Source organism: Lolium rigidum, chromosome 5 (assembly GCF_022539505.1).
Source record: "Lolium rigidum isolate FL_2022 chromosome 5, APGP_CSIRO_Lrig_0.1, whole genome shotgun sequence".
NCBI lineage: Eukaryota > Viridiplantae > Streptophyta > Magnoliopsida > Poales > Poaceae > Lolium > Lolium rigidum.
The window spans coordinates 188,700,459-188,713,557 of record NC_061512.1 but is presented as its reverse complement, the minus strand read 5'-3'; the positions used below and the strand labels follow the sequence as shown (position 1 = coordinate 188,713,557).

At 49.1% G+C, this 13,099-nt stretch overlaps 1 protein-coding gene across 1 annotated transcript; it reads right to left on the bottom strand.

Annotated features, from left to right (window-relative positions):
- Positions 1-11,109: 11,109 nt before the first annotated feature.
- Positions 11,110-12,690, bottom strand: LOC124653580 (inorganic phosphate transporter 1-2-like). Its single transcript, XM_047192642.1, has one exon. The coding sequence runs from the start codon at positions 12,688-12,690 to the stop codon at positions 11,110-11,112; it is 1,581 nt and encodes a 526-aa protein (XP_047048598.1).
- Positions 12,691-13,099: the final 409 nt, after the last annotated feature.

Here is a 13,099-nt window from a genome sequence, read left to right as displayed (position 1 = left end):
CACATTATCATCCAGTCTGATTGCTTGCAGGTCATTGAAACACTGCAACCCAGATGTTTCTCGTCTACGGTACTGGTGGCTTTGTTTGAGGACATTTATGTGCAAGCGTCTACTTTTTCTATGTGTGAGTTTAGTTTTTGTAATAGGGAGGCAAATGGAGTTGTTGACTCTTTATCGAGATTCGAGAGACACGGGATCACTACCAACTGTTTGGGTAGATGAACCGCCGGAGGTTATCATTGCTTTATTAATAGATAATGTAACTATTATATGATTATCAATAAAGCTCCCAGCAGAGTCCTGATGTTTCCTATATAAAAAAGTGTTAGAGTTGTGCCAAATATGTGTGCGCGTGCATGTGTGTGCGTGTGTATGTGTGTTTGTGGACTAAATATACTAGAGGACACTTGTAGGATGGACACAAGGTCGGTAGGGGGGGAGTCGCTTGTGGCAGGTGTAAGTATTCTCTCAAACACAAACTAAGTGTTAGAGTTGTGCCAAATATGTGTATCAGTTTACAACTGACTTTGGTTTACGTAGAGGAGTAGATGTTGAAGTCGAACCTTGTAACCCAAATATAATATATATAAAGGCATCATGTGTGTGTGTGGAAAAAATTACATTAGAGCACACCCGTAGGATGGACACACTGCCGCAGAGGGGAAGTCAGTTACTTGTGGCAGGGTAAACCGGACGGGCATGGTGATCGAGATGCGTCTTATGGCTTCAATGTGTTATCATCAATTATACTTGTTGATCTAGTCGAGCAACAAATATTACTAGTAGGTTGATATGATTTCTAGGATCAACCTATTGCATGTAGAGATGCGTGTGTCTCCTGGTTCTTGTAATCGTGTTTCTTTTGGAGAGTCTGCTCCTCCTAGCTCGTTGACATGTTTGTCCTAAATCTTCTACATGACCTGGTTGTTTGTGATATCTGATGGATTTGGGTATTTATGTGGATGAACTATGATGAACTTTGGTGAAATGATGTGGTCCCACTAGTAGAGAAAAGCCTTGCAGCGTGGTGTCAAAAGCACCCCTAGTGGCATAGATTTTGAAGGCAACAACTTCGTGTGTACCAACTCGTTGGGACTCCAAGTGTAGAGTGTTGTAACAAACGTCTTTTTCTGATAACGGTGACTCGAGGGGTTTATATCGAACTATCGGAGAATTGGCAGAAAGATGTCTGTTGCTTCTCCTCTTCAAAGAACCTACAAAACAAAGTCTTTGCCTTGTGTCCCCAACTTCACCGTGTGGTCGTCAAGCACAAGGTTTCGTATGAGAAAAACTAAAATAAACTTGTAAATAAATAATGTAAGACACTCTATGACTAGACAAGGAGAGTAAAACCAATAAGATAAAGGTTTTTTGGGGGGTTTTGTTTGTGTTTGCAAATAGTAAAAGTGTTTTGGTAGTTTTGCATTTAATTAATGCAGAAAATATAAAAGGTGATAAAAGTGTTGGAAATTTACTTCTTATAATGAAAAGGGGATCGGGGATCATTAGTTCACTTGACTATTCTCTTATAAGGTGTAATGGACATAAAAAAATCACAAGCAATATAATATTGATGAAACTTTATTATGTGTATGATAAGCATTTATATGGGCATCACTTCCTATTTGAAAGATGATGCAACACATCTCTCTTATACTCCTCTAGAAACATAAAACTTCATGCAATTTTTAATTAAGAATAAACACAGTATAGGCTTTGGTACTTTGACATGATGTTTGAATAACAAATGTGCTACCTTAAGCAAAAAAAATTATCTTAGTTGTCACTAGATAATTATAACACATGCATTAACTTACCTAGTGAGGTAACAAAAGAATGGTAAAAACCATAGTGGATCTCGAATTTGTGGTCATTATCCAATCACCACCACCATGTTACTCCAACTAATAGTGGATCTCTCATACATGTTGGATCAAAACAAGTACTTAAGGGTACATCTTACACATAATAAAATTCAAATCTCAAATATCAACTCACAGAATAAAGACCAATCACATAGAAAATACATAGATGACCATAATCATATTGGTGTTGCGGTCGAAACCCACCGGCGAGCAGCGACGGGCAACACAGTAGAGCCGGGAACAACTTAGGGCTGCGGCTGGCCCTGGTCCCTCCGAGCGACGGCCCGCAAAGCCTCTGGTACACACGTCCGATGCTGGTGCAAGGGCGTGCCACCTGACCTATACCTGGTCGGGAAGGTGATGGAGATGCCTCGCTTAGTTTCCTGCATGGCATACACGTAAACATTAAATACGAGCCTCGATCGGCTCTCAGGTTATCCTGTGAATCGGCTCATGGAGCCGATCCACCCATGATTCGTACGAGGTGCACGAATATATGGTGGTCCTGCTTGATCAAGATAAAGCTAAAACGATCTACGACGATTTAGAGTTTTCACCGCATAATCGGATCATCCTACTCACGATTGGGCCTCGCGGCCACGCACGGTGATCGTAAGCCGATCCTAGACAAGGCCTAAAAACCAACACGAGGTTGATCCCCGGAACATCCTGTCTAGGACTAGCAAACGACACCATACGTGCCGCTGGATCCTCCAACCCTTTGTAAGGCCTAACTATTGCAGATATTAAACTAATCCTTGAAGAACAAGGAGCAACCGTAACGGATCGGATCTACTGAATAATGATCAAGCGGGGTGCCGCCCCTACACCTAAGATAGGTGTAAGGGCGGCTAGATATGCAAGGGTTGCACTACGATAGCATATGATACGAAGAACAATGCTAACCCTAACACATCTAAGATAACTACGTTGCTCGCCATCAAAAAGGCTTCAGTACGAGCAACGCATGAACAACATAAAGCTTGTGCTGCCTAGATCGCAAGATGTGATCTAGGCAGCATGATGCTTACCGGTAGAAACCCTCGAGACGAAGGAGTTGGCGATGCGCCGAGATTGATTTGTGGTTGAACGTTGGTTGTTGTTTATTCCATAAACCCTAGATACATATTTATAGTCCAGGGGACTTTCTAATTTAGGCGTGCACCTAACCGTGCACGGGTCAAACTCTATCTTCTAATCTAAGATGCGATCTACTATATTACAGATACAAGGGCAAACTAGCCCAAACTTTGCATATAAGGCCGATTCATGTATTTCTTCCGTATATAATCTTTAAGCCCATCTTGATCGCGGCCCACCTCTGACTCGGTCAAATTCTGGTGATAACACATGCCCCCCTGGTTTTGGAATTGATAATTCCAAAATCACTCTGCTTTTTCTTCGTCGGGTCATGTCGTGGCAGAACCGTTGCAGTATCCTTCATCATGATGCCTTGCCTTCTCAACTTCTCCGCGTGACCTGGCAGTTTTTGTTTTAGGCACCACTTCCTCGGAAACTGCTGTGGCATTGAATTTCCACTATATCCCCTTTTATTTAACCGCTCCGAACAGTTTACTTCCGCATCCCCTTCGCATTAGCACTCCAAAAGCCCTCCTGCGCCACCATGTCTTCTTCCTCCTCTGCCTCATCGGATCTTTCCACCCAGTCCTCTTCCTCTCGCGAGCCGACGCCGGAGCCGAACCCGGCGGAGGTCCACGCAGCCAATACCCGCCGCGCCATCGAGGCCGGGGAGGAGTCTAGCCATGACTTCTCCATCTGGTCGGAGGACGACAAGTCCCTGACCGACGGGGAAAGCGACCTCCGCTTCCTCGCCGATGGGGAAACGGAGGAGGAGAGCGATGACGATCGCTTCTCCTGCGACGACTTCACCTCTCCCGAGGAGGAGGAGGAGGAGAAGGAGGAGGAGGAGGAGGAGGATGACACCCCCTCTGACGAGCCGCCGGCCAAGCGCTTCTGCCCCTGGCCGGGGAACCTCAGCGACTTCGACAGCGACAACGACGACGCTGACGAGGAGGACGAGGACAACGAAGGCCCGGTCAGTGGCCGCTGGAGCAGCGACGACGAGCCCGCCGGGAGTAGCGCCGACAGCGGCGACGACGAGGGCAGCGACGGCCCATAGATTATGACCATTAGCATAGGATCAGTAGTAGTAGATGGGGCAATGTACCCCCTAGTACTTCCTTTTGAGAGCAATCAGCTCTTTATGTAAGAAATCTTGCTTATCAATGAAGAACTTCCCCAAATTTGATCTTGCCGATTTCCTTTGAGCTTAATTTAGCCGATTTTCCTCTCATACTGATTTTGCCGATTCGTCCCCTTAGCCAATGCGTAATGAGCCGATAGCAACGCATCGGCCCTTTAAAAGTCATCCTTCAATTCTTCAACTGATGACCTTGAGATCTGGTGGACAATGTAGAGTCTTCAAGAGAGCCTTTGAATTCCTCCAACCAGGCCTAATGGTCTTCTTCAAGCACTCATCATTTTGTGAAGAAGGTTGCGACGAAGGATCAGCCGATGGTATCCCCAATCGGCTCCTAAACAGAGCACCTACTAGGCCTACTGCCCCCCGAGCCTTGCTCAAGGCGAAAATATCAGTGAGGATGCACCAAAGCCGATCACCTTTCTTCCCTCGAAAGCCGATGTATCTCTTCTGACAGCACTGCTGAACTAGCACCAAGGGTTGAAAATCCTCGACAAAAAGGTTCAGGCCCCAGAATCGGCTCAAGGCAGCTGAGGAAGCTCTCATTGTTTTACTCCCTCGAGGAAGCAGAAGGCCCCACAGCTGAACTGGACTTGGTGAAGATCCGTGCTTTGAACACGCAGCCAGTAGATCCTGCGTAGTTATACTAGAGTCGATGGCTGTGCATCGGCTTTGTGTCATAAAAAATTTTAAATTTTTTACTGGCCGATTTTTTCTATCGGCCCCCAATGTTTCACTGCACACAGGTTCATCTGCACCTGTTCATCTGATTAGATGCCCCCCGAGCCGAATCTGCCAGGTGACTGCAGATATCGGCTTTGTGGTTAGCCAAGGCACTGTATTTGCACGTCGGCTCCGCTAGGATTCGTGTTGACTCTCATCCGCCGACGTGACCACTGCCCAATAGATCAATGTTGAACGTAAGCAGAACCTGTGGTGAAGATAATTTTGGCCGATTGCTGAAAATCGGCCTCCATATTGATCGAAACGCTCAATGAAGGTCTTGTAATTTTCCTTCATAGATTTTTTGGGGCCGATCACAAGGATCAGCCTCGCCACATTTGCTCATTGGTTTGCTCCAGTTACATGGTCAGGCCGGTGGATAAGACCAGCCTAACCCTTCCCTTCGTCACGTCGATGCGCTCGCAGTCGTCCAAATTGATACCTGAGAGTGGCTCTTGGCCTGCTGCTTCCCAAGCGTTCATGCCAGCCGTTGAAATTTCGGCTGAGTCAACGGCCTGGACGACCTCTACTTCATCTCCATCCCACTGTATTATGCATTGGTGCATCGTGGAGGGAATGCAGCAGTTGGCGTGGATCCAATCTCTTCCTAGCAGAACAACATAGGTGCTCTTGCTATCGACGACGAAGAACGTCGTAGGGATAGTTTTCCTTCCTACGGTCAGATCCACGTTCAGAACACCTTGTGCGTCAGACGCTTGGCCGTTGAAATCGCTCAATGTCACGTTGGTCTTGATTAGATCCGAGCTAGAGCGTCCCAACCGACGTAGCATAGAGTAGGGCATAATGTTGATCGCCGCTCCGGTGTCCACCAGCATCTTATTGACAGGCCTCCCATCGATATAACCTCGCAAGTACGGGGCCTTTAGATGTCTGTAGCTTCTTTCTCGTGGCTTCTCAAAGATAACCGGCCGTGGGCCGCAGTCAAGTTGTGCCACAGGTGCCTCGTCTAATCCTGGAGCACTGAACTCCGAAGGAAGGATGAACACCATGTTTGTGCCAGCCGATGTTTCATCATCGGCTTTCCTTTGCTTGGGGCGCCACTCCATTTTCCGTGGTCGACCCTCTTCATCCAGGGTTCGCTGAGTTTTCACGGCCAGATCAGGTCGCGCCTTCCTTAGCGTATGCAGGTATAACCTTTCGGCTTCCTCCAAGCCGCGCAATCGCTGAACCCTGCGCTTTTGGGAACGGCTGAGTCCATCAGGGCACCACCTTGGCCGGTGGTACCTGTCTTCTTCTTCTCCTTCGTCTTCTGAATCCTCGAGATCTTCCAACCGAGGGGACTCAGCGCGTTTGCTTCGAGGCGGGAGAGGCCCTAAGCGTTGGAACACGGACACGTTGGCTGCCTCCTTCTTCTTCTGGTTGCATTCTGGGCAATTGCCGATTGTAGGCAATCGGCTCATTCCCGAATCCCAGCGAGTGTCTGAAGAAGGGACAGTCCCAGTGCCTGTCCTCGTCGTCTCGCTCCCTTGACTTTTCCTTGGCACGGCGCTCGTACTCCTCCTCATCGCGATCATGCCGACGACGTCTTCTGGCTTCTCTAGCCAGACGATCTCTTTCATCATCATCGCTGGATCGTCGGCGTTGGTCATACTGACTCACATACTTGTTGAGGAGGTGATCAGAGAGGGGTCGCTGATATCTTATGTTCTTCACCTCTCCCTCTGTGACGTAGCGCTTGCCATCGTGACGGAGCCGATCGCTTGGAGCGGCTTCCTCTGTGTCCTTGCTACGAGAGCAGCTACCCTCGTCTCCATCCTTGCCAGAGTGGTGCCCAGGTCCTACCATGTTGATCCTGAACGAGGATCCTGGCTGGCAACCTTCAGGGTAAGTGCACTCCACCATGTTAACGGCGGGAAAGGGGTGGGTGTCGACCTTCATGGCGTACTGGTTGAAAATCGGTCGTCCTTGTTCTATCGCCATTTGGATCTGCTGACGCCACACCCTGCAGTCGTTGGTGGCATGGGAGAGCGAGTTATGCCATTTGCAGTATGGCTTTCCGTTCAGCTCCTGTACCGTGGGGAATTTGAGACCTTCGGGTATCTTCAACTGCTTCTCCTTGAGCAGGAGGTCGAAGATTTGCTCAGTTTTGGTCACGTCAAAATCAAACCCTCTGGGCGGGCCTGGTGGCTTAACCCATTTGCAGGACACGGGGGTTGCCCCCGAGTCCATTCAGCCACTGGCTACCTCTTGATCTCCCGCGAAACTTCGTCTTCCTCTGCCTCGACCAGGACTACTGCACGCTTGAATTTGTCCTGGTACAGGTCCGGGTGGCGCTGTTCATATGCTGACAGTTTCTGAACCATGTGCGCCAGCGAAGGATAGTCTGCTTGGGAGGCCATGTCCTTGATTTGTGAGGCAAGGCCCACCACTGCCAATTCGACTGCTTCCTTTTCAGTCACACGAGCCGAATAACATCGGTTCCTCAGATTTCTGAAGCGCTGTATGTATTCTGCCATAGTTTCTCCGTGCTTCTGACGTATCTGCGCTAGATCGGCAAGGCCAGACTCGGAAGCTTCTGAGTGAAACTGCATGTGGAACTGTTCTTCCAACTGCTTCCAAGTCCGGATCGAGTCTGGTGGCAACGAAGTGTACCACCCGAAAGCCGATCCCGTGAGGGATTGTGCGAAGAACCTCACGCGTAGTGGATCCGACGCTGAGGCCGTTCCTAGCTGTGCCAAATATCGGCTCACATGCTCGATGGAGCTGGAACCATCTGAACCACTGAACTTGGAGAAGTCAGGGAGCCGATACTTGGGTGGCGACGCTGAGGCCGTTCCTAGCTGTGCCAAATATCGGCTCACATGCTCGATGGAGCTGGAACCATCTGAACCACTGAACTTGGAGAAGTCAGGGAGCCGATACTTGGGTGGTAGCGGGACCAACTCGTATTCATCGGGGTACGGCTTGGAATAGCCGATTGTCCTCCTTTTCGGCACCATGCCGAACTGGTCCCTCAGGATCGTGCTGATCTGATCCGCAGTGCTGGCCGCAGGAGTCGAACTCTGAAGATTCGCCGGGGTGGCGTACTTAGCCAGCCATGCTTGCTTTTCCAGCTCTGAGCCAACTGCAGGAGCTGTGCTCTGGAGGTTCGTCGGGGTGGCATATTTAGTTAGCCACGTCTGCTTCTCAAGATCTGTTGCTGACGTTCCTCCTGCTTTCCCAGAAGTCCCTGATGTTGCGGCCTGGTTTGTGAGCGCCCAGTTACCGCAGTCTGGCACGTATGTGCACATGTACCCATGAGGGATCTCCTTAGGCGCCTCATGCAAGAACTGGCAGTCACTAGGGTCACCACCGATCTTGTAGACGACGATTGCCGGTGAATTCGGCACCTCTGGTGCTGCCAACGCAAATGGCAGCGGTGGACGGGACCGGAGTGGCATCTCTCCTTGGTGTGTCCCGAGAGCTGGTCCCGACGGAGAGTACTGGTGCCTCATGATCTCCTGAATCACCCGGAGAGCGACACGCTCCGAGTGTTCACCGAGGTTCTCGAGTGGCGGTGCGGCGAGTGAGCCACCAAGTAGTTGATCCCTGACGTAGGGACCTGGTGCGTTCTTCTGACGGGGCAGAGAGGTCTATCCCATCGAGTGCACCATCAGGCGAGAACCCCTTCCACCTGATGCCATGTGAACGGGTTCTGTGAAAAGAGCCGATGAGATCGGCCTCGAGGATAGCTTTGACCTCGTCATACTTCTTCTTGAGCTCGTCGGTCAGATCCTCGTACGTGACTGGCGTGCCGTCCGCCATCTCAGATGTAGATGGCGATGTGGTTGATGTAGACGATTGTCCCACCGGGCGTGCCAGAATGTGTTGCGGTCGAAACCCACCGGCGAGCAGCGACGGGCAACACAGTAGAGCCGGGAACAACTTAGGGCTGCGGCTGGCCCTGGTCCCTCCGAGCGACGGCCCGCAAAGCCTCTGGTACACACGTCCGATGCTGGTGCAAGGGCGTGCCACCTGACCTATACCTGGTTAGGAAGGTGATGGAGATGCCTCGCTTAGTTTCCTGCATGGCATACACGTAAACATTAAATACGAGCCTCGATCGGCTCTCAGGTTATCTCGTGAATCGGCTCATGGAGCCGATCCACCCATGATTCGTACGAGGTGCACGAATATATGGTGGTCCTGCTTGATCAAGATAAAGCTAAAACGATCTACGACGATTTAGGGTTTTCACCGCATAATCGGATCATCCTACTCACGATTGGGCCTCGCGGCCACACACGGTGATCGTAAGCCGATCCTAGACAAGACCTAAAAACCAACACGAGGTTGATCCCCGGAACATCCTGTCTAGGACTAGCAAACGACACCCTACGTGCCGCTGGATCCTCCAACCCTTTGTAAGGCCTAACTATTGCAGATATTAAACTAATCCTTGAAGAACAAGGAGCAACCGTAACGGATCGGATCTACTGAATAATGATCAAGCGGGGTGCCGCCCCTACACCTAAGATAGGTGTAAGGGCGGCTAGATATGCAAGGGTTGCACTACGATAGCATATGATACGAAGAACAATGCTAACCCTAACACATCTAAGATAACTACGTTGCTCGCCATCAAAAAGGCTTCGATACGAGCAACGCATGAACAACATAAAGCTTGTGCTGCCTAGATCGCAAGATGCGATCTAGGCAGCATGATGCTTACCGGTAGAAACCCTCGAGACGAAGGAGTTGGCGATGCGCCGAGATTGATTTGTGGTTGAACGTTGGTTGTTGTTTATTCCATAAACCCTAGATACATATTTATAGTCCAGGGGACTTTCTAATTTAGGCGTGCACCTAACCGTGCACGGGTCAAACTCTATCTTCTAATCTAAGATGCGATCTACTATATTACAGATACAAGGGCAAACTAGCCCAAACTTTGCATATAAGGCCGATTCATGTATTTCTTCCGTATATAATCTTTAAGCCCATCTTGATCGCGGCCCACCTCTGACTCGGTCAAATTCTGGTGATAACAATTGGGAAGCTAATATGGTACTAAATCAATGATAGCACAAGAGATAAATAGATCAAGTTACTCCCACAAACCTTTTACTTATCAAACATATGCATATTGAACTTACAATTCTATTCATATCTTTGGAGCCTATTTGAACCCATCATGCTTATAAGAGAGTAGATTAGTGAACGAATGAACGTCGGTCTATTTTTAATCAGAAGGAATACTTTTTTGCTTGCTTTACATGCCTTTACAATTTCATCATTTATTTAATATGAAAAACAAAAACATGTATCTTTCTTGCACTTAGTTCTTTCATAGAAACTACATCACTACCATTACCATACCACTTTATTCTTGCGTAGCATTTAGTTTAGCTTTCATATTGTATTTACTTAGTTTACTTTGCAACATATTTACATTGTTTACTTTACTTTATTATCAATTTTCAACTCTAACACGAAACCTTGTGCTCGACAACCACTTGGTGTAGTTGGGGACACAATGAAACACTACTTTACTTTGTGGGTTATTAGAAGAGGAAATAGAAGTATAAATCCTACTGGAGTTTCCCCGAGAGTTTAACATAACCCCAAGTCACCCTTGTGAAAAAATAGCCATTGCTACATCACTTTACGCTTGGAGTCCGAATGAATTGGTATCCTAGTGAATCTGGTGTCACCAATTATTATTTGGGACTGTCCTAGGGCATTCCTCTCACCTTCTCTCCTCCCTCTCCCAAGTTACCCTGCCACCAAATGACCATCCGAGGAGGAGATTCCGTCGTGGTGGGATGAGGATCCTTTGTGCTAACGAACTTTCACCCTAGGGGTTTAGTTCCCTGGATTTTCCCTCTGCAAATATCAAATGAGCCCTTAGTCGTTCCTGTTATGAAGAATAATATTTTTCGTTCAGTTACGCCAGGTGACGAATAGTATAGTAGGTTCTACCTTTCATTACTATTATGAACGATAATAAGGCCCAAAGCGGTGCAGAAGGGCTTACAACGCTCTGGAAAAGAATGGATTTTTCTAACTACCTTCTTGTTCAAAGCATTCCAGGCACGCTAGCTGAATAGCTGAACTACTAGCGACATAGCGAATGACCAGAATAACAAAATATACAATTAAGAAATGCACTACTATTTTCAAGAAATCAAATGAGCAATTTTTATTACCAATTCTTCATGAAGAAAATAAACAAATACATATAGCACTACACAAAATACAACGCCAGGAGTTAGGGAAAATCCCACCATAAACAATTACATACCGAACGCAAACACACCAACAATGCAAATGGAGCAGTAGATAACTGTGTGTCACTACCTAGACACCAGTTGGGGCAACGGTGTCATCGTCGTAGTTCTCCTTAGAGATCTCCTCGAGCGACCTTCCCTTGGACTCAGGCACCAACAACGAGAAGAGCAAGCCCAGGAAGTTAGTGCCGGCGAGCAAGAAGAGCGCATTGCGCATGCCGATACCCGGGGAGTACCCTTTGTCGGGCTTCTTCTGGTCTTGTGAAGCGTATAGGAACCCGAACGCACCGATGATCGCCCCAGCCTTACCGGCGGCGGCAGAGACACCGTGGCAGGTGGATCGGAGCCTCGCAGGGAAGATCTCGGCGGGCACGATGAAGGTCGTGCTGTTGGGCCCGAAGTTGGCGAAGAAGAAGGTGAGGCCGTATAGAACGACGAAGCCGGTGTGGTGCCCTGGCTTCACTAGGTAGTCGTACGGCACAGCGATGGCGAGCATGAAGATGGTCATCATGGCGAAGCCCATGAGCTGGATCCAGAACCTGCCAATGATGTCGATGAACGCAACAGTGAACCAGTAGCCTGGTACAGTGCCACAAAGTGCGATGAGCGCTTGGGCACGGGCGATGCGGTACAACTCCTCCAAGGCGCTCATGGTCCTTGCTGGTGGGATCCATCCGACCTTGGTGAAGATGTCCTTTTGAAATAGGTTCTGGCTATAGAAGGCGACATCCAGCAGGAACCAAGTGCTGGTGGTGGCTAGAAGGTGCAGCCCATGGCGTCTCATGAACTGCCGGGAGAAGAGGCCCCATGTCTCCCCGGAGGCTACTTGAATCTGGACCTTCTCCTCCTCCTCGGTGATGTCCTTGTTGAGCACCCTGGACATGTCTGCGGTGGCCTGCTTCGTGTTGCGGGTGATGAGCGCCGTGTACCGTGCGGTCTCTGGCATCTTCATGCGCCAGTAGTAGGTCAACGCGGCAGGGATGGTGCCGAACATAACGATGATGCGCCAGACATAGTCGGCCTCCGGCCCAATGGATGTTGCCGCGTCAACGTAGAAGGGTGGCGCTGGGAACGCGTTCCGGAACGCAGATGAGACAACAATGGTGACAATGGTGCCGAACAGGATGCCGAAGCCCTGCATGGCAAAGACGGCAGCGATGAAGGTGCCACGTGTCTTCTTGTTGGCGTACTCGGACATGATGGTCGCCGATAAGGGGTAGTCACCGCCAACGCCGAAGCCGAGCCAGAAGCGAAAGAAACATAGCGTCCCTATGACACCCTTAGCCTCGTGCCCGAACGAGAGCCCTGATGCGATGGAGCAGAGAACCATGAGGATGAGCGTGAAACCATATACGCTCTTCCGGCCGAGCTTGTCACCAAGCCAGCCGAAGAAGAGCTGGCCCGCGAGCGTGCCGCAGAGGGCCACGCCGTTCACGGCTGCTGAGACGTTGGCCGGGAGGTGACCGGGCTCGCTGCTGCCAGGTTCGGTGTAGTAGATGCGGCCCAGCAGCCTTGTGACGAGGGAGATGCAGAAGAGGTCGTAGGCATCAGTGAAGAAGCCCATGCCGGCGATCACGACGGCCGTGAAATGGTACCATTGCGTTTTGGCCTGGTCGAGTGCTTTCAACACGTTGAGCTGTTCACCCGCCATGGCCAGCCAGCCGGTCGAGAAGCGCTCGACTAACTTCTCAGCTCTCCTTCTGCTTCTTCCCTCTTTGCTCTATTAATTGGTGGGCTTTGTTCCGTACTGCTAGTAGGTGTATATATAGGCAATTAGGCATACATGGACGACCGTACAGATATAACAAGTATCGGTTAGGTGCAAATACTACTAAATGTCATCTATGTGTGCTCTACATGTTGATCTATTATTAGAAGGATTGATGACACAGCTAGATTGGGCAAACATGTTGATCTATTAGAAGGATTGATGGAAGTCAAGTTGTAGTTTATCGGGGTTGACTTCCGTGGTTCAATATACAATTGTGAAAAAATTAGATTATGGAAACCACATCATGGTTATGCTGGGAATATACCTGAACGGGGCATATTGTACGGTG

Excerpts from the sequence above, each read along its gene's own strand:
- LOC124653580 (XM_047192642.1), bottom strand. The coding sequence starts at position 12,690 with ATGGCGGGTGAACAGCTCAACGTGTTGAAAGCACTCGACCAGGCCAAA.